General features: G+C 37.6%; 1 protein-coding gene across 13 annotated transcripts in view; it reads right to left on the bottom strand.

Moving 5' to 3' along the window:
- Fmnl2 (formin like 2) overlaps positions 1-22,337 on the bottom strand; it is a 278,150-nt gene that overhangs the window by 100,281 nt on the left and 155,532 nt on the right. For all 13 annotated transcript variants that reach the window (XM_078017409.1, XM_078017408.1, XM_078017413.1 and 10 more), the window contains exon 3: positions 3,430-3,510. In XM_078017409.1, coding sequence (XP_077873535.1) covers positions 3,430-3,510 — 81 coding nt within the window. The remainder of the gene's footprint in view (positions 1-3,429; positions 3,511-22,337) is intronic.

Below are 22,337 nucleotides of genomic sequence, written 5' to 3'. Positions count from 1 at the left end.
TCTACAGAAACATTTAATTTATAGTGACCACAGTCTCAAGCCATGCTGAAAGAAGGAAATTGATGTGCAATCCCTTCTAACCAGGCTATCTGAGTCATAGACCTGAGCCACCCTTACATTACATTATGAGTTACATGTGAACTCATGCTCAGGATATGAAGGACCCTTCTCTGCTGTCACAAGTGCTGTGGAAACAACAGTCATCAGCTCCAAACCCTGATAATGGCTCTCATGGCTTCAGAGAAAGATGTCCAAGGACAGGAAGGAAAGGCAGGAGGTGGAAAATAAAGATTTGAGTATGTAGAGTGGCAAGAGCCCTGTCACACACTTGGGACTTGGTGGCCTAATGGAGACTTAGAACACGGCTCAGCTTAGGTAGGTTCCTCTCACCCTCTTCTCTTCCTTTTGGCTTCCTTACAGTTTCTCCATAACTGCTATTCCCCAAACATGCTAAGAAGATGTAATGTTTTGGAAATCCAGATGTAGTGGGATAAAGTAAATAAAAATATCCCTAATGCAATGAAAAAACATTCTCTTTTTCATTAAAAAAAAAAAAAAAAAAAAAAACCTAAGAAATGGTAGGGTCATTGATGTTTGGAGGAACATCTAAGCCCAGATTCCTCAACCCCTTTCCAGCAATAAAGATGCTCAGTGCAATACAGGACAAGAAAAGGGAGCACAGCAGGATGGTTGGCTAAAGGGTTCACTCATTCTCTAAACACTTCCCTTGGAGATTAAAATCATTAATTGAGTAGAAAGGAATCAATGGGTGAGGTGGGCAATTATAGAAGGAAGACAGGACCTGTGAGGAGACTACACAGCAGCTTTTTCTAGGTGTGCTGCCCACTCCCTAGTAGCTATTCACGCCTTAGTCCTAAGTCTTAGGCTGTCTGCATATGGGGCCTTCAGAAAACACTGCAGCATTCCAAGTTGCACATTAAGCACAGTTCTGACTTGCTCCCTGAGGCCTTTGCTGCTTCCTTAACTCTGCCTTATGCCTCCTCAGGCAAGACTGTCCCCTACACATCATCAGCCCCAAAGGCCCAAGTTTATCAGTGAGAGCATAATGGCGTTTATGAGGATCAGGTGAAGGGTTAAGATGTGTGTGTGTGTGTGTGTGTGTGTGTGTGTGTGTGTGTGTGTGTGTGTATGTGTGTGTGTATCTCAAAACAAGGTAACCAAATCAAGGCACTAGATAATAGTAACAGCAGCAGCTAACATTTCCTAGGCACTGACCATCCTGGGCATTGTCCTTTTGCAACCGCATGATAATTGAGGTAAATGGAACCAGACTTTATTCCTGTATTGTACTATCTTGGGAACAGCTCAATTTTAGTCTGGATTCTAGACGATAGAGAAGCTTTGGAATCCCCTTCTCTATCTAACATATAAACAATGAGTGCTAACACTTTGCACTTGTACAATGTATCCTGAATGCTTTAAAACACTTCAAGGAGAAATCATGAGCCCAGGGGGACCAGCAAGGAGGAGCCAGGTAGAAACCATTTATTCTGTACTCTTTTCCTTCCTTCCCTAGAAAAGGAGGGCCTGTGGATGAACCCAGGGCAGCAGCTGACCCCAGGGTGAGCCACACAAAAGGTTTCATTCCCCAAATGCACCTCTAGCAAAGGCCAAAACTTCTTTTTTCATGGTCTGCAGCCTTTTCCCTGCCAGACATGAATACATCCTTCCCCCCAAGCACAGTCTAATAAGTGCCTGATATTAAACACGGAGGCTGTTTTAGAGAGTTCTGGTCTCAGAGATATCTAATTTAGGCTCTTCCGTCCCTGCCCTGGAGGGCTTCATTTAAAACTACTGAAAAGAAAATCTAAATAGAACATGCTAAAGAATTTAAATACTAAAAAAAAAGCTATTTCCATTTAATTTGAACAAAAGATTAATGAATGAAGTACTAGAGGGCTCCAGACACAGTTAAAGGAAGACTGCTCAACCTAGACTGTTGGTGCTAAAATTTAAAGCTCTGATTTGAAATCACCCCACCACCACCATACTAGGGCTGAGAATTTTAAGCTCATTTCAGCTGCAAGCCATGCCTTATTCCAAACAAATCTCCCTTTTTTTCTGGGTTTTAAGCATTATAACTAGGTTGTGCAGAACAGATCCTCTCCTACTGCCAGCTCCCAACAGAAATCTTACTACAGCAGAGGTAGTTAATCCAACCTCCAGTTTATCCTTTTTTCTTTCTTTTTTTTTTTTTTTTTTTTTTGCCTGTTTAAATGACTGTTTTTTGCCTCATCCTTCAAGATCAAACCAGGGGATTTGGGTAGACACGCATGGTTCAGGGCAGAGGCGTCAGGGAGCAAACATGCAGACAGGGACTTGGGGCCCTATTCCTCTTGTTAAATGATTTCTGAGAGAGCAAAACAGTCTCTCTCTCTCTCTGACAGGAGGTCTCAATCTTGTGTGCAGACATCAGCATTTCTGCCCTACTCAGCTCAGAAGGCGTGTGCCTAGTAATAGGGCTCAAGCCATCCAGCCTGGAAGTTACAAGTTTGGGAAATTATGAAAACCTTTAGACTTTTTTGGGAGGTGTGGAATAAGGAAGGGTTAGCGTGAAAGAGGGAAAAAGATTTAGTTTAAAAAATTCAAGCGCCAAGATGTCTGAAAACTGGCTCCTCGGAAAAAGTATGCCTTTCTTTTCTCATAAGTCACATGCCAAGACAACAGAGAATTCAGCTTGAGATATTTTCACTGGATCCTTGAAAGCAGGAGTTGTGAAAGGTCGAGGAAAAAACAAATGCTGCTGTCTGGTGAAGAGCCACTTCATCCATCCTGAGCAAGGGCGGCTCTGCCATGAGACATCCCAGGATCCACCCAGGCCTGCAGGGCCGTGCCAGGCTCCATGCTTTACCACAAGGATCAGCTTAAACCAATTGTGTGGCTGCACAAAGCAGGGCTTGTTTGTAAAAGGAGAGCCAGTTGAGAATGGAAGCAACTATTCTCTCCTTACCTTCTTCCGGCCAGAAGCAGGGTTTGGGGCAGGGAACCTACTACAAGTATCAACACAGGATGTGACTGCACAGCTGGGATGACAAAGCCCCAATGATTTTTCAAAGTCTCTAGAAACGCACCAAAGCATGAAAGACAAGTATTCCTTTTGCAAAGCCTGCTATTTCGGGGCCTTTGGGCTGGACTCATTGCCCTGTATAATTGGAAATAGCAGTGAGTCAATAACCATTAGAGGTATGTGACCCCCATGGAGCAAAGTACTCTTAAATGCTTCCTTAAGCAAGGAGGATGGTGGAGTACCCTCACTCCTTGTCTTCTCATGTTCTCAGTATCCAAAGGTGGTTTTCCTAGAGGCTTTGGCAGAGACAAATGCAAGGGAAAGAAAATCTTTCCAAGTACAGAAGGATTCTGTCCACTAATGAGGAAGCTACAACACAGAATGGAAACAAATCCCCTTACCTTCCTGGTTACAGCTGGATCCAGATAGCCTTTGAGCTTTTGAATGTATGTATGGGGAGGATTCTTCACCTGGAATCGTTCCTGCAGGAAGCACAAAGGCAAAGAGCATGAAAGGTATGAAGGCATGACACAGTCCGCTACATCACACAGATTAGTGTCACTGACCATGGCCAAAATGCATCCCAGGAGAATGTGGCCCTGCAAATAAGCACTATGCACTAATTGTTTTCAATCTTTATAGTAGATGATCTTCTCTTGGCACAGGAAGAAACTGAAGCTCAGCGAAATATAATACTTTCCTTTGATGCCAAAGCTTGTTGGTGGTACAAAAGGATACAAACCCATGTCTGCTCAGCTCCAGAATATGAAATGCTTTCTCTGCAGGGTATTCTTGGCCTGACCTATTTCAAGTCCTCCTGAATAAGCCTTCAATAGATCGTATATTTCTTGGGATGTCTTCAATGTTCAATTATCTTATTTAGTTTCATCCCATATTTTTAGACTTGACTCAAACTAGATACAACTTATTTGTTTCAAAAATAAGTGGTGAGTTTATAGCCAAGAGACTGGAGTGTAGAGCATGTGAGTGTGAACACAGGTATGTGTGTTATCATTAATGGGCTCCTTAAGTAGCTCCTAGTTACGAGATCCAAAAATATTTTGATCAGGTATATATACATACAATGTGTGTGTGTGTGTGTGTGTGTGTGTGTGTACACATGTGTACATCCACGTTTGCACACACTTGTAGAGAAACAGCATAAAATTCATGGATGAAGGGCCAATGAAGGGAACGGTCATAATCATAAAGGCAAAGACACAACACTCCTGAGAAGCTGGCAAAGTGCTATTTCAAGACCTGCATCGTAGTTACCAGGCATTGACTTTATTCTACTTAATATGCCAGTTCTCAGGTTTCACAACCTTTTCTGTATATATTCTACAGGGAGGATGGTTTAATCAGCTCTAAAAGAAAACCAAGCTGGGCACCGTGGCACATGCTTATAATCCCAGCGACTGGGGAGGCTGAGGTAGGAGGATCACAAATTCAAAGCCAGCCTCAGCAACTTAGTGAGGCACTTAGCAACTCAGCAAGACCCTGTCTCTAATAAAATATTTTGCAAAAATATTTAATTATGTCTGGGGATGTGGCCCAGTGGTTAAGCACCCCTGGATTCAACCCCCTGTTCCAAAGAAAGAAAGAAAGGGGTTGCGGTTCAGCAGTAGAGTGCTCACTTAGTATGTGCAAGGCACTGCGTTTGATCCTCAGTACCATATAAAAATAAATAAAATAAAGATACAAAAAATATTTTAAAAAAAGAAAACCATGAAATGAGGATGGATTTTATCACTTTCTTATCAGGTTCTTTTCTACCTACAACTCAAAAGATGTTTTCCTCATCTTTCTTTTTAATCTAATTATTGCTTATTTTAGAATGAAATTTTTTGATATTTTGTAACACTGGCAACAGGTCAACATGATTAAGCATTTCTTTATCCCTTATAAACTTGTGTTTCTCCAACACAAAGGACCACCACATTCTTCCTGATCCACTCAAGTTTTACCTAATTACAGATTTAGAAAAGCTAAAGATCATCTGATATTGAAAGAACCTCTTATTACAGAAATTTATTGAAACAGCTATTACTAATATTTAATACTTTATAACAGGGGAAGTAGTTTGTCATTAAACATCTACTAATATTTCCCCTTTATTTAAAAATGAGCAGGATGAACGTTTTAGTATGTAAACTATATCTCAATAAAGTTCTTTAAAAAGAGATCAACATACTGTTGCTAATTATTCCCTCAAATTTTCAATCCTGAGAGCAATTTTCTTTCTTTTGGTACTAGAGATTGAACACAGGGGCTCTTTACTACTGAGCTACATCCCCAGTCCTATTTATTTGTTTATTTAGTGTTAGGATCTCCCTTAGTTGCTCAGGGTCTCTCTAAATTGCTTAGCATGACCTAGAACCTGCAATAGTCTGGCCTCAGCCTCCAAATTGCTGGAATTACAGACATACACTACTGTGCCCAGTCTAACAGCAATTGCTAAGTAACAATTCACTAGTATTCACCATGTTTAGTGACATTATTGTGTCTATGCATGAAAACATATGATTTTTTTTTTTCTTTTCTACACTAACACTTTGCTAAGAGATCATAGGAGAATCTACTGCCATAGGGTTAGCAATGTTGTCGCTGAGGACTAAAATAATCACAAAAAGTTCTGGAAAATGAACTGATTAAACCATGACTGCCAACCTGTGTTTGCTAACAAAAGCTGATGTCAGAGAGAGAGAGAGATTAGGATATCAATTTAAAAATATGATTTTTAAGAATACAATTGCAATTATTCAAAAATTTAAAAATCCAATGATGACACAAACAGCTCCTCTCCAGCACAGCAAATACCACCTATCTCTAAATAAAAAGTACCTAAAACTTGAGACTCAACAAATTGTAACTCCACCAAACGCACTGTTTCAAGACTTAAAATCTCAGCCCATCAACAGTTGCTATGAGACTTCTGTTTTCTTGCTCTTTTAGGCTATCTATCTGTTCATAAGAGAACAGTCATATTTATTCCTTTAAAACAAGAAATTTTGGTGACTCAGAGGGGCTTTCTCAAAAATACACACTTACTGGTCCTGTTGACTTGATTATATTTCCTTTCTGAATACAAGAAATTATGGACAAGGTCTAAATTTAATAAACTTCTACTTGTGTTTAGTATTTGCTACTATGGTTTCAGAGCCTTTGAACAGCAGCTCTGATGATAGGACCCAGTCAATCAAACTCGTGTCCAAACTAAAAGACATTTGCTGCTGAGCCTGTGCTGTGTCTCTCACATGTTCTGCAAGTGCCAAATGGCTTTCATAATGACACATTTCTCATTAACTGGTCACCAGGAAGGTAAGGCTGCTTATACAGAACTCCTCTCAGAGAGGGGAAAAGGAAAAGCATTTATTGGACTTCACTCATATCAACTGCAACAAGAAGTGAAAAACCCAGGCGATTCCTAAAGGAACTATACAAAGGGGCTATGATGTGCACTAAATAATTAGGTAAATCCCCATGAGTGGAACTCATTGGCTAGACTACAACATGGCCTTTGCTATGAGATGCAGAAAGCAGTTTCCAGTTTTTTCAAACCTGGACTGTTTCTTTGGGAACAGTTCCCCTCCTCACTTATATGCAATGAAATTTCTTACTGAAAGCTTTTCTGTATAAAGATTGGGACCTGGATATTCCACTCCTCTAGCAAAAACATTTCTGATCTTTTACAGCCTCTCTATCCACCTGTACAATTAATTACACAAGAAATTAATTGAGGTTAATTTGGTATGAGATTGACTTACAACAATCAAATTATAAACATTTCCACTCTATAAATCATTTGGATAAGCAGCTCCAAAATCAAACAAAATCCTAGTCAAGTTTATGTTATACCTTAATATTCTGAGTTTTAATGAAAGAAATTACAGCAAGACATTTGGAAAAAAAGAAGAAGAAGAAGAAGAAAGTCTCTAGGAAATGAATGTCTCTCAGGGAATACACTTACTGTTGAGTTTCTCTCCCTGTCTGGGATGGTCACAGGGTCACTGGCTCTATGTCGGTAATATAACAACAGAGCTACACAAACAGCTTAAGTATCCTTAAGGATGAATTAGATGTCACCATCATTATGCCATTATTAATGTTTTTTATTCGGATCCTGTAATAATTCACAATGGATAGTGAAAATTCAAAGGGCTTTGCTTTTTTACACATAAGTTTACCACACCTGAATGCCTCCCCACCTTAGAAGCTGGAAGTAGCTGGGGTTGGGCATCCTTTCCCAAGTCTGAGTAAGCAAACTATAGTCTCCAAATGAGCCATAATCACAACTAGAACCATTGCCATTAATGAGTACTAATTTGGAAGATTCAGCTTGGTGCTAAGTGCTCCTCAGAGTTCGATGAATAGAAATAATCCATGTCCTCAAAGAGTGTACCTTCTAAAATAGAATGCTGACACAGTAGACATGGAGAAGATGAGAATAAAAATATCACATTAATATTGTTTATAGATAGAAAATACTTATACAGTGTACAAAAGACCAAGAATAGTGCATTGTATGGAGAAGGGGGTGCCAAAACCAATCAGATTTCCTAAGTTGGAGGCATTGAGTTAAGCCATAATACTTCAGCCCTCATAGGGAGAATTATTTATACAAATAAAAAATAACTGACACAAAGTGAGCTACACTCCCCCAAGAAATTGAGAGCACCAAAGTCTCTAAGAAAGCTTATACATGTTCTTGCCCCAAAATATTTTAATTTCAAAGGGGATGTCAGATTCTTCTGACTTATAGAAAGTACAAATAGGAGTATATGGAGAACGATGAGAAAGGAGAGGATGATTTGAGGAAAATGACTGTTGGGAATGGTGGCATGTACCTGTAAGCATCACAAGTTTGAGTCTATTCTGTGGAACTTGGTAAGGTCCTGTCTCAAAATAAATAAAAAGGGCTGAGGGTCTAGCTCAATGGTAGAAACACTTGCCCAACATTTGTGAGGTCAATCTCCAGTACTAGAAATAAAAGGCAAGTGGGGGACTCTACCTATTAATTGCAATAGGCAGCCACGGGCAAGTTCTGATGGGATTCTAATTTGCAAAACAACTACCAAAGGAAACCAGTGCCAGCCTAGCTGTGCTACTGTTCAGGGGAGGTTCCTGTGGTTACTAATGGATAAAAACATTCTACCAAACAAGACCCCACCCCTGAACATTTTGAATAATGCTACCACATTTAGGACCCCTATTTTCAGGTACTGGCATGAATAATACCAAATTTTGGGAAAATGATTTTTGTCATTTTATCCTTTCACTCATCCAGAACACATTATTCAAGACTATGTGTAAAAAGCATAAAAAAGAAATAAATTCAATTTTCCAAAGCATTAAATCTTATCTGTGTGATACTATAGACATAGCTATACCACAAAGTACAATATGATAAGAACCATATGTGATCCTCTGGAAGTTCAAAGAAAGGTGAGCTTTTCTCCAACTGAGATGATCAAAGCAATCTCCCTGGAGAAAATGGCTTTTGAATCGAATTGTGAAGGGATGGCAGCATATAGATACCCCAAAACAGTGTAAGAGGAAGGAGACAAGAGTTTTCCAGATGAGGGAACCTAAGAACAAAGGCAGAGAAGCACAGGGCATGTGCTAGTAACTTCAAGAGGTTCAGCTGGGTTTCAGGTACACTATTTATGAACAGAAATGGCAAAAAGAAGCTAAATGGTGAGTTAGAACTGACAAGAGTGCATGTCAAACAACAGGCCACTCAGTCTAGGACAGACAACTGGGAGTCAATCAGGAATTCTGACTAGTAGAAAAACATCCAGTTAATACTGTAGAACTCTCCTTTCTCGATTCCCAACTGAAAAGCTGGCCATTTCTGCACTAGATTAGACTTGAAAATCAGCATGCCAGATTCATTCCTAGGCCAGTTTCTTGGAGAGCTTTGAAGCATTCTTCAACTCTGAATATGAAATTATTTTCCTAGTCAGGGAGAAGAAGATGACTTTCCAAGTGTTCCATTACAGCTCCCAGACTGAAAATAACTTTTGAAGAGACTTTTCCAAACGATTTCCTTTATTTAGACTAGCAAGAGTTTTTTCTAGTTCAATAGTCTTTCCTGATCAAAACATTCCATAACTCATTTTCTAATATGTAATATTAATTAGGCTTCTTTAATCCCACTCAGAGTTCACCATTTTAATCACTTTAAAAAAGTGTTTTCATTGAATTTGTTGATCTTGTGATAAAGGAAGTCAGACCAATAAGGTTTGTTTTCTATCTCATGTAGTTCAAAGCAAAATTTGAACCACCACAAGTGCTTGCCACACAGCAGGGTTCAATAAGGAATAGACGTTATTATTACTGAAGATCTAAGAACCAGATAGAGTGATGAAATGTCCAACTGGTATGGGTATCTCTAGGATAATTTGTAAGGTCTTTTCTTGTCCCTCTCTCAATAGGCAAAGATTTCAATTCTTTTAGGCTGGCTTTTTTTAAGTATAAACTATCAAAGACCTGCATCTAAAGCAATTAAGGATGCTTATTAAACTGAAAGTTCTCTTGATCCAATCCATTACGTAGCCAGGAATCTGCATTTTCTTATATTCTCCAAACAGTTCTCCTGAATACTAATGGTTATAAATTATGGCTTTACACTGTACTTCCTTCTTTGGATTGCTGAATCCCCCTCTTTAATCTACAAAGAAAATGTGCATATGCTTGGCAAGCAAAGACTTAGGAATATTTTCAATTCTGCTTAAAGAAACAGACTTACAATATAAAACAACAGTTTTAGTCTGTGCCTTCATGAAAATTTTGCAAACTTTCTGGAGAACACTCTTCCCATAAAAATACTGATGAGGGCCACAACCAAGTTAAGATGGCGCCTGGCAGTTTGCTAGGAGGAGTGGTTTCTGAGCCAACGCCATCGAGCCATTAAGATGATAAGGATTCCTTAATGACTGACTACTGTATCTAGTTTATGTTAATTAAGTTAAGCTGTGTGTAATTAGTTGGGTATATGTACCTCTGCAGTCTGGCAGAGAGGCGGTGCCTGCTACCTAGGGTACCCACTACTTTGAGTTCCCGCTCAGTTCCCGCTGAGTTCACTCGCAATAAAGTAGTTCCCGCTTCAACCTTCAAGTTGCTTGTCATCTCCCAGTTATTTCGCCCAGCTGGACAATGGCAAATACAAGGTGTTCAGCTGGAGGTATAGCACAGTGGTAGAGCACTTGCCTATATGAGGCTCTGGGTTCCATACCCAGTACCAAACAAAAACAAACGTAAAACTATGAGATATAAACACATCTTGTTTATTCATCTGAAAATGTCAATATGAAACCCTCTCCCCGATATTTGTTACATATCCCAGGAATCTTACTTGGGAATGTCTTCTGAATGAGAATAAATTACTGAAGATCTTTTAAGTTTCCAGAGATAATCGTGTATCATGAAAAAAAACATTGGTTGGTGGAGAGAATGAATAATATTTCTGATCCTGATCAGGGATAAAGGAAAAAACAAAAGACAGAATAAGCCTTTTGTGAAATTATATTTCCTGTAGAAACCATTAGGTTTTTCACAATTTAGATGACAGCACTAAAATTTTTCACTGTAGAATTTGAAAGCATGCTAAGCTCCTATTTTAAGAACTACTTTCCATGTTATAGTCATACTAATTGGCTTCTCTAAAACTTAATTTGCCTCGATTCAAACTGTGTGGAAACACATGGGTACAATTCTCACAATTTCAATAAGTGCTTCCTCAATCAATTGCTTGGAGTATTTATTCAGAGCATGATTTATATTTGTGAAACTTTAAAGCAGATAGCATTGAGGCAGTAAAGGAAGGTACCTTACACTGAAGTCAGTGTCTGACACATGTAAATAAAGACTTTGAGCAGAACAATTGAAAAGAGGGACAAGTTATTCTTAGTCAGATCTTAGACTTGCCCTCACTACTTGTTATACTTTAATAAGGTACAGATTTAAACATAAGAGACAAGCTAAGAATACTAAGCTTCAACATTTATTGATGGTTGTTGCTTACAGTAAAGAAGCCATAATACAATGTTCAACCATGGAACTAGGTTTTAATCAATGCAATGATACATCATAAACCACTTTTCTTCATGAAGGGATAAATGAAGTCGTAAGACAGGCTATTAAAAAACACAAGAAACTTATACTTCAAAAATATCACTTAATGGGCTGGGATTGTGACTCAGTGGTAGAGCACTTGCCTAGCATGTGCGAAGCACTGGATTCGATCCTTATCACCACATATTAATAAATAAAAAATAAAAGCCCATCAATAACTAAACAAATTTTTTAAATATATATTACTTAAAATAGCAACCAAAATCATGAAATCCTTGGGGATAAATTTAATAAAGTCTGTGCAAGAGCTATATACTGGACACTTCAAAATACTCATGCAAGATGAAAAAGTCATTTAAATGACTGATGGTGAAGAAGCCATATCACATGATGATCTAGGCCCTCCACTGCTGCCATTTTTTTTTAATTTCCAAACCATTATAGTTTTTTTAAACATAAAAATTTTCAGAATCAGGCAACTGTTGTAGTATCAACACAACTATTAGCTGAACAACAAAGTTATTTGTGTGTGGGGGGGCAGTGAACAAAAATAGCCTTCCACAGTAAAGATTGAGTTAAATTCCATGCATTAAACAAGTAGTATTTGTATTACCTGCTAGAAATTCTTAGCTAGCATGCCTTAAAGTTTGTTTATTATCAATCACTTTCTCAAAGATGAGGTTGAAGGTCAATCTTGGTCTAACCTGTGTCCATTCAATTGCTATATAATTCTCCATTTCCTGAAACATCGTCCCTGAGTTTATAAAAGATGTTTGCCTAATAAAGTTTATTTCACACCACATGATCATTTAATCTAAACCAGCTCAGGTAATTAACTTGCTTCAAAGAGTGGAAGAGTCTATAATTCCACTTGGATAACCAGACAGGAAGGAAGTCAATGTGATGTTCACTATGACAAAGGGAGCCTAAAACTCTCAGATTGAGTCCTCAGCATCTAGCTCTGGCAATGGATGCCAAATAGCACTTTTGACAAGCAGTTGTATCAGCTTGTCAAAGACAAAAGTTTAGAAAGGAATCATTTTATCCCCTCCTCTTTGGGCCCACTTATCAGCCTAGACCCTGTGAGGTAGGCCAGCATCTTTTTCCCCTGCTCTAAAGAGGAAAGATGTAAATTCATTTCTAAGTTCAAATTCAATTTTCCAGGACTCCAGAGATATTAAAGCCCAAAAAGCTCAACATTTAGGAAGCTGGCATCTGCTTCTTTGATTGCTATTCCGGTGCTGAAGGAACTGGAGGCCTGGAATGAGTCCTAATGGAAGGAGAACTACTTTCAGGAAGGAAACAAAAAGAAACTTTTCTTCTTTCCAGTAACAATTAAGTCAATCCTCAGGTCTGGAGACCTCAAGAAAAGGAAACAGTCTGTTTAAAATCTCAAGCAAAAGTAGCCAAGAGACAAAAGTATCTTTTTTCCCCCCTAAAGTTTGGCAAAAATCAATAAGATCCATAGTCAATCCTCACCTGGCACATTGCTGGAACTCAGTACAAATGAATTGGAACTAGCAACAATCTGGAGCCTTTTCTCAATTCAAAGTGTTCATATGAGGTACCTGTTTCGGGAAAACTTTGGTCCACATACTCTCTTCTCACTATTTGCTGTCCCCAATGTATACAAGTAACTGCCTATCCAATGAATAAGTTAATGAATATTTAAGTAAAAGTAAGTCTGAATATTAAGGTTTTATGTGAATACACAACCTGAAAAAAAAAATTGAACAAACCAAAATTGGTCATCGGGTCAGAGACTAGCAACTGCAGTTTATTAAAAGTGTTGTTCCTCCTGGGCCTTCACCTAGTCTGCATTTCTCATCCTCCTGTGCAGGCCAAGTCAACAGAATGTGACTGTAGATAATTGTATGCTCCTCCCAAGCCTGGCCCAGGTGTCATCCCAGGTGCGTACCTGCATTTTTATCTCTCACTAATTGAAGACAATCTCAGAGTAAAGAAAAAGCTACTTGTTGAAAAGAACCTCACCTGGGTCCTTGGCTGTAGAATTTCTACCCTTCATGACCAACAGCCTCCAACTAGATTCTTATGTAAATAAAAACCTTACTATGTGAATCCTTATACATTTGGCACTATAGCGGGTTAGAATGGTATGTTCTATCCTAACCTCTAAACCAGTGAACATGACCATATTTGCAAAAAGGGGCTGCTCTTTGCAGATTTAATGAATTTAAGAATCTCATCCTGGATTATCCATGTAAATTTTAAATTCACAGTAAGTGGCCTTACACAAGACAAAAGAAGAAAAGAAATAGACATAGGAACAAGAGGAGATTTCATGCAAAGATGAAGGCAAAGATTCAATTTATGTAACCACCATCCAAGGTATTACTTAGAACCACCTGAAGCTGGACTGGCTAACAAGGTTTCTCCCTTACAAGCCTTGGAAGGAACAGGGCTAAGCTAACCCCCTGAATTCAGGTTTCTGATTTCCAAACTGCAAGAAAACACATAACTATTTTCTTTTATCTTCTTTTTTTCTAGTACTGGGATTGAACCCAGTGAGACTCTAACACTCTAGTACTCCCAGTCCTTTTTATTTCTTATTTTGAAATGGGTTCTCTCTAAGTTGCCCAGGCTAGCCCCAAACTTATGATCCTCCTGCCTCAGTCTCCTGAGTCACTTGGATAACAGGATATCCCACCACGTCCAGCACATTTCTGTTGTTTTGATCTAGCAAAACAGATAATTCTGGAACACACAAAACACATTTTTATATGTCATTCAGCAATTTTAGTAGTGTTTTAGGTGGTAATTATACTGGTATTGTTATTTTTTAAAGCTTTTTTATGTTGTTGGAAAAGACAAGTCCATCAATATTAGGAATCATATTTCATGTAGAAGAAATTTGTATAAAATCTGAGTAATAATAAAACTTGATTTGGATAGATCAGTATGAACTAATAATGTATAATCTTATGCTATTATATATTTGTTTTGTTTTGGGGAGCACTGGGGATGGAACCCAGAGACTCTTGAATACTAGGTAAGCACTCTACCACTGGGCTGTATCATCAGTCCATGAACTCACTATTTTAGTTATGTATTTTCAGAGTGTAAACTCTGAGATGCAAATTTTCCCAGCAGCTATGATGGCCTGCTACTCTCACATTCTTATCTCCAATATCATCCCCCAATAAAAACAGGGCTTCTTGAAGAAATGACTTACTCTGGTTGTGGTGCAAGGAAAGCGAAGAGATATTTTTAGCATAAAATGAGCTTTCAAGGATAATGTCAGAAAAAGACAGAAAGTCAACAAGAAGGTATTCCCAAAGGTCAAAGAACTGATAATAAAGCCTCAAGATTAATTTATAGATACACAATGACTTAGAAAATCCATCAAATAAATGCACAGTGAAACTCTAACGTATCAGAAAACTCATTGGTCACCTTTTGAGGCAATTATTCAAATACTTTGAAAAATGGCAACTGAAATAAAGTAATCTGGGAATAATCATATTCTAGAATAAACCAAGACCCAGTTGAAAGTTTTAGTTGCTATCTTAATGCAGAAGAAAAAGAAAATTAGGAAATCATTGTTTTCGTAACTCCTAATGAAACACTCCAGCCAAAGATTATCAATTGGTATTAAAATCATTAGGCACCAAGTTGATAGGTAATGAAGTAATACTATACAGATTCTTTCCCATCGTAAGATGAAAACACAATATAGAATGCAGTGATCAGATTTCCCCTAATGAATTGGATGATCTTATGTATAGGTGAAACCATCAGACATTTCTGTCTCCTATGATATTCTTCACAAAGATATTCAACATCCATCTAACATGCCTTAAATTTAACTATTTAAGCTGACATAAAATTCAGGAGTTCATCCACCCCTGGGAAACAAATGGGTAAACTTAGAAAGTGAAAATGTCCTACAAGAGGGTTTGCCTGGCATCTCAATTATAAGAGCATCACAAACAAAAGGCTGTCTAGATTAAAAGAGACTTAAATATCCAGAAGCAATGTGTGACTGCTCCTGTGTTCTTTTCTTATTTAAACAATCCAGATACAAAGAACATCATAAAGAAAGCTGGGATATATGAACTGAGCAATATACTATATTAGGAATTATTATTAATTTTAATCATGATAACATTATTTGGATAGAAAATTCTTAATTTTAAGGTATATAATGAATTTGAAGAAAAAGATAAACTGGAAAACAAAATACCAAATGAAAAAAATCTAACTAATCCAATAGCCAAAATAAAGATAGTAAAGACCAGACAACAAAATAAGAGGAAAAACTCCAAGGGTTGAAAGATATACTTCAAATAGAATTAAACAAATCACACACACACACACACACACACTCCACTCACCACCATCACCACCACCACCCCCTAAAAAACACTGGTAATGAATACAAACACAGACACAATGGTGCACACATTTTAATCCCATCAACTCAGGAGGCTAAAGTAGGGAAATTTCAAGTTTGAGACCAATCTGGGCAACCTAGAGACCCTGTCTTAAAATAAAAAATAAAAAAGGCTAGGGAGGTAGCTCAGTGGTAGAGAGCCCCTGGATTCAATCCCCAGTAATGCAAGTAAATAAATAACATTCCAACATACCCTTGAATTAAGACAATATAGTAAAAATGTAAAACAATTTAATATTAAATAATATTATAGTAAAAATGTCAGTAGGCAAAAGGGTAGCAGGAGGAGTAGGGGGTGATGGCTACTGGCTATCCCAACAGCTGAGAGTAAAAAAAAAAAAAGAGAGAGAACAAAGTGTAGCTAAATGTAGAATCAAAGCCCGGAATTTGGGGATAGGGGCTCAAAACAGATTAAGCTGGGCGTCTGGGACCAAGGAGAAGGGGAAATCTGCTGGCATCATTATCGTTTCCTTTAACTTCTCCAATATCTCCGCTCTCCATATGCTTGCTCAAATGATTAACATAGCAGCCACTTGCACTAAAGGAGGCTATAAAAACCCCATAGAATCACGACTCATTTATTATCAGTGGTGCTCCACAGACAGGCACTCTTCACAAAGAATCTGATGGGCCACAGGAAAAAAATGATCAGCAATATTTGGTTACTTGCCAGAGAAGAGTTCTAAGTCGTTTATGTTTTCATAAACATCAAAAAAAAAATCAGATATATCTGCTCTTTTTTATTTAGGAAATATTATTCTAATGACAAATTTGCTTAACTATTTGATGAAAGTTATTCAATAAGTAACTCCCTTTTTAAGAAATAGCAAAAGGAAACAAGTGAATGGTTTAAAAATAAAGAAAAGAAAAACATTTCTCTTTCTTTCTAGCAATACTGAGGATTGAAAGCCAGGGTTGTGCAAATGCTAAGCATGCACTTTAATTAACTATATACACAGACTGAATCCAGGGTCACTTGAACTACATTCCCATCCCTTTTTACACTTTATTTTGAGACAGGGTCTCACCAAATTGCTGTGGTCTCAAACTTATGATCCTTTTGCCTCAGCCTCCCAAGTCACTGGGTTAACGGGCATGAGCCACCACACCTGAAAATATAATTATTCTTAATGATTAAAAACTTTCACATGGTATGGTTCAGTTGGATTGAAAAAGACAAGTGATCACTTCTCACCATAATGAAGTATCTTAACAATGTAGCATCTTAGCGCCACCAGACTGACTCAGCCTGGCTGAGTGGCAGCAGGAGCCCTTCCGTGGAAGAGCACTCATGCCAAGCCTTGAGGGCTGTAATCTGATCTCCCTGAAGTGCCTCACTCAGGAACCTAAGTGGGTACAATTCCTGAAAATTCTTCACTCTCCCACATTACTCTGTACAAGTGAAGAAAAGTCAGATTCCCATCTCTTTACTCTCCCCCAGTCCCTTTCCCAAAGGTACAACACAAAGCAATATCCAGCCATTAAGAGGCAAGGTGGGCCATGTTGAAGATACTCCATCAGCACCCATAGTCCCAGGAAGAAGCTTTCTAACTTAGCTTAGGTATGGCACCCCTCACAGTTTCTGGATTGCATTATACATTCATGGAACCTACATACATGTGCAACAGTCATCTCAAATGTCCTGAATTCTCTAACACTTATACTTGATCATCCAGCAGATGTAGAGTTATGAACCAAGCTTCTTCCCCATGGGGAAGTTCTGTAGTTTTCCCCTCCCCCAAATCACCTAGAGAAACCACCTAGAGAGAGAAACTTTAGTGACCTCCCCTTATCCACAACATGTAACATCTTTACTTCAGTGAATTGTTTCCAGGTGCCTGTTCAGTGAACAACTAAAAGGGCTTGCGATTGGCTTGGAAGCAGCTGCTCTCATCTCACCTTCGTGGACCCTGACATTGACCTAGTCATGCATACGATGAATCATACTGTCATCACCTACCAAATAAGGGAGCCAGAAAACGGGTAGGTAGAAATGACAAAAGGATTTTTACTTTATTTCATATGCTCAACTAAAATTTTTTTTGACAAGATGTCTTAACTTTCCCAATAGAAAAAATAAAATCAAAATGGGTTGGAAGAAGTGACCTCTAATAACCCATCAGATATAATGATCTGGAAGTCTAAGTTCATCCAGGATCTCTGAATTCCCTAAATATAGCATTTACCCATAGTAAACACTATGCTAAGAGCTCTTACCTGTGAGAAACTACCAATGCCCCAAACCCAAAAGGTTTAGCACAGGGTCTGCCCAGAAAATCAATGCATGAGTAATGACAAGTGACTTCTGTCTTTCCATAGACATAAATGTGACTGCAAGAGCCCTCTTATTGATGGGCAGCTTGTGGGGTTTTGCTTGCAGTTACTAAAGGAACTTAGCATTTCCAATTTTCTACTCTTAGTCATTGCACGCTACTATAAAATTTACCTCGGTTATCCTACACAGTCCTTGAAATTAGGTCCTATGGGGACTCTGTCCATTTTTTAGAGTCTATAAATAGATACTCAGATATGCATCATCCAAAATCCAGCAGGGAGATCCTCCACTGTGGCTCCATTTACCCAGAGTTAAGATTATCTCCCATAGTCCCATAACCCTTGAGACCCGCTAGACACTCAGATCACTTTTTTTTTTTGGTACTGGGGATTGAAACCAGGCTCACTTAACCACTGAGCTATTTCCCCAGCCCTTTTTATATGTTATTTAAAGATGGCATCTAAGTTACTGAGGCTGGCTTTGAACTTGCAATCCTCCTGCCTCAGCCTCCCAAACTGCTGAGATTACAGGCATGTGCCACTGTGCCTGACTCAGATCATCTTTATATTTTGCAGTGGTTTAGGAAAGCACTAAGTCACTGCTGAAATATTGTTCCTCGGGCCAGGAATGGCAATACCTGCCTGTAATCACAGCAACTCCAAATAATGAGGCAGGAAAATCACAAATTGAAAGTCAACCTCAGCAATTTAGTAAGACCTTTCAAAATTTTTTAAAAAGGCAGGGTAAGGAGGATGAGAGCTGGGGATGTAGTTCAGTAGTAAAGAATCCTGCATTCAATAATCAGTATCAAAGGAAAAAATTCTTTGGGATTCCATCTTAATTAAATCTGAAGGAAAATTTATGAAATCTATACCATCAGAATAAATCATCTTAAAATTTTTTATCTTCAATATGAATGTACTTAATACCATTGAATTATACACTTAAAATTGTTATAATGGTAAACTTTATATTATGTATATGTTAATACAATTTTAAAAAGACTAAAATTTCTATCTTGCTCCTGATATCAGCCAAAAAATTGGAGTCACAACTATTTCACCAAGCCTGTAGCTAGGTTTTTCAGTTGGCCAGGGGAAGGTAGAGAGACAGCTCTCCTCCAAAAATACAAAATAAGTAGACTCCTTGATACTACACCAGGAACCCTTCCTCTCGTTAAAGGACTTTGTAGAATTAAACAATGAAGTTTAGTTTTACTAAGCACAAGCAAACTACACCAAGAGGGCAAGAGGAATAAAGAAACAGTAAACCTGTAGTTAGTCTCCCAGGCCACCTACTAAACCTCTCCCCTCTTTTCTGCCATCTGTGCCAATAATGCTAGCTTGCTTCTCCATTGCTCCTGAACATACACATCATTTAAACATTATCTCTTTGGCTCAACATACTTTCAATAAGGATTGTTTGAGGCACTAAGGAAGTTGCTGGAGGTACACAAACAAATGCCACATAACTCATACCTTAAAGGAACTAACTCTTGAAAGAGATGTGTTTTTTTTAAATACTTTCAAAATGAGTATGAAAATGTTGGTATGACAAATAAAAGGATGAGCTGCAGATAACTCTATTGCTTTTCTTAAGTTAAATCTTGATAAATACTTTATTATTTTTTTAAATTTGTAGATGGACACAAATGGACCTTTATTTCATTTATTTATATGTGGTGCTGAGGATCAAACCCAGTGCCTCATATGTGCTAGGCAAGCGCTCCACTGAGCTATAACCCCATCCCCACCCTTTTTTTAAAGCACTTATTTTCCCACTCCATATTTACTTTCTTAGGAAAACTGAGCAGATTCAGAGTACCACCTTGCACAAGGTCGCCAGTATAGAGAAAATTTTAGTTATCAAAGAAATATAATCTTTGTTCAACAGTAATGCTGACATGTATCTCATATTTAATTTGCTCAAAAAGATGACTTACAAAAGTTTACAACTTTATCCATGATTTTTTCCAGTAAGGAAAGCAATGTGAAAGGGTAATCTGGGCAGAAAAAAATTAGATGAAGCCATGAATGAGGTTGGTAAACAAACACATATCATTAAAATACTGTAGAGTGGTCAGGGTAGGCCACAAATTTGCCTCTAAGCCTTCTAGCAGCTAAGGGGAAAAAGAAGAAGTGTGACTAATTGCATGATTCATAGTGTCTGTATGATAATTTTTCATGGAAATGACACCTCAAATTTTCTCCATAGGTCTTCCAACACTAGTATTCACATACTTCCTTTGGAAATAAGTTTCCTTAGTATTACCTCTTACTTAGTGCTCCTAGCCTAAAGCATGCATACTATAATGACAAATAAAATGTCTAGATTTATTTTCTTAAAATAATAAAATTGTTATTTGTGCACAAAGCATTAAGTGCCGAGGGTGTTTCACATGTTAGATGTCAATGACACCCCACAGTCACTGTTTTAAAACTTTACAACCAAGACTTGCCCTGAAAATTTCTCAGACCAAAAATCTATAGCTAAGGCTTTTCTTGACAGTGTCATACAATATGCATTAATACATAAAGTACATCTGAGTAACAATGCATGATAGTTTCAATACAGTAAATGTTCCTGAATCTTTTGAGAACAAGATGAAAATAAAAGTAATGATCATAATATTTGATATTAGGGTTCTTCATCAGTAGCAGAAGCAGCCACATAATTTATGAAGTGCCTACTCTATGCCAAGTATTAGTCCATGTACTTTACATCCATCACCTCCAATCCTATAAACAAGTTAATATTAATTATATTTTATAAAAAAGAAAATAAAAATCATCTTAAAAAGAAAACAAAGATTATTAAAAAGCAAATACTTTATTTATTTAAAATTTACAGCTATAATGAATTCTCAAATATACACAGAAATTGAAAATATATTATACTTCACATATCTCAAAAATCAAGATTTATTAATTACAGAGACTTTTTTCAGATTTCCTTTATCTATCCCTTTTTTGTTCCTCCTTTGAGAAAGTATTTTAAAGAAAGCCTTAGGCATATAATTTTAACTCTACATCAATATGCCTTTTTTAAAATATAAGGGCAGGTCCTTAAATAATCACAAAACTAAAATCAAACTCAACAGAATCAAACAATAATTTCTTGGAATCCTCTTAGTAATCAAATTTTCCTAATTTTCCCATAAAGTCTTTTTATAATTAGTTTGTTCCAATTGGAATTAAAAAAAAACACACACACACACACACACACACACAAACATTTCATTATTTCTCTTTAGGTTTTTTTCCTATTTTTTGTTCCCTATCCCTGATTATGATAAAAGTAAATATCTTTATTTTAATTGAGATAATTTACATTCCCCAAATCCACATTAAAAATATATAATTTTAGTATGGGCACATAGCTATGCAGGTATCACCACTGTGTACTTTAAGAATTTTTGCATCACGCCAAAAAGAAAACCTGACACACGTCAGCAGTGGCTCCTCATGCCCCCTCCTAGTCCTCAGCAATGACTAATCTACTCTCCATCTCTACATATTGTTCTAGTCATTTTCTATAAATGGAATTATAATTACAAATGTATTTTGGATGTCTATTAGTTAGACACTATAGACAGATCTACCTTAGGTACCAAAAAATATATGACATGGTTCATGTATATAACAGAGGAGATAAATGATAATAAAATCCTTGCACCATGGTTGCCATTATGAATGCTTTCAGCTCAAGGTTTTTGACTTTTCCCTCAGAAGTGTTAAAGGGCTAATGATAGTCATGTAAGTGACATACCCATGGGTTACCCATATGTGACAAAAAGTTCAATTTTCTGCTGGCCATCATTTTCACAAAGACAAACAGTTAACCAAAAATGATGGTTTATCATAGTGGTAATGTGGGTAGGTAGGCTCACCACCCGAGATACACCTCCCAGCTTTCTCTCCTTTTCACAAAAGCATGCCAAAATGCAAGACAGAGAAGGGAACCCTTTATTTTTATTGATTCTTAGTATACTACTCAGAATCAATATACTACTGGCAACTTATGAGGAGGGCAGAAGAGGGCAGGGTTGAGAGCATAAACCCCAAATCTGCTCATTCTCCAGAATCAGATAACCTGTGCACTTTACCAATTAATAGCTATGTGACCTTTGGAAAATAATCTCCAAGTCTCAGTTTTCCCCTATGCCAAATGGAAATACAAATAAGTGTGGCTGCTTTGAATACTAAACACAAAGACCTTAAGATAACTTGCTTACTAAATGTTGGCTATTTGCAATAAATAATTGTTATTCTTTAACTATTATTAACAAATGATGCCTCAGAGCTGACAAAGTCACTTCAGTGAGGAGCCTCTAACATGTGACAGGACTGTCAAAGAGGAACAGATGAAGTAGAAAAGTTCTCCATGCCCTGGCATAGTGACATTTAAGGGCAATAACAACGTGGACTTGAGGATTTGAAAATCAGAAACTTAGATACCCGACTGCTCCTTCCTTAGCCTTAAGAACCCCTAAAGCCGAGCATCAACCCTATGAAGATATTTTTGGTCTGAGAGAAGAATGCAGC

This window comes from Ictidomys tridecemlineatus, chromosome 7 (genome assembly GCF_052094955.1).
Source record: "Ictidomys tridecemlineatus isolate mIctTri1 chromosome 7, mIctTri1.hap1, whole genome shotgun sequence".
Classification (NCBI taxonomy): Eukaryota; Metazoa; Chordata; class Mammalia; order Rodentia; family Sciuridae; genus Ictidomys; species Ictidomys tridecemlineatus.
The sequence above is the reverse complement of the archived record's forward strand: the minus strand, read 5'-3'. Positions and strand labels throughout refer to the sequence as shown.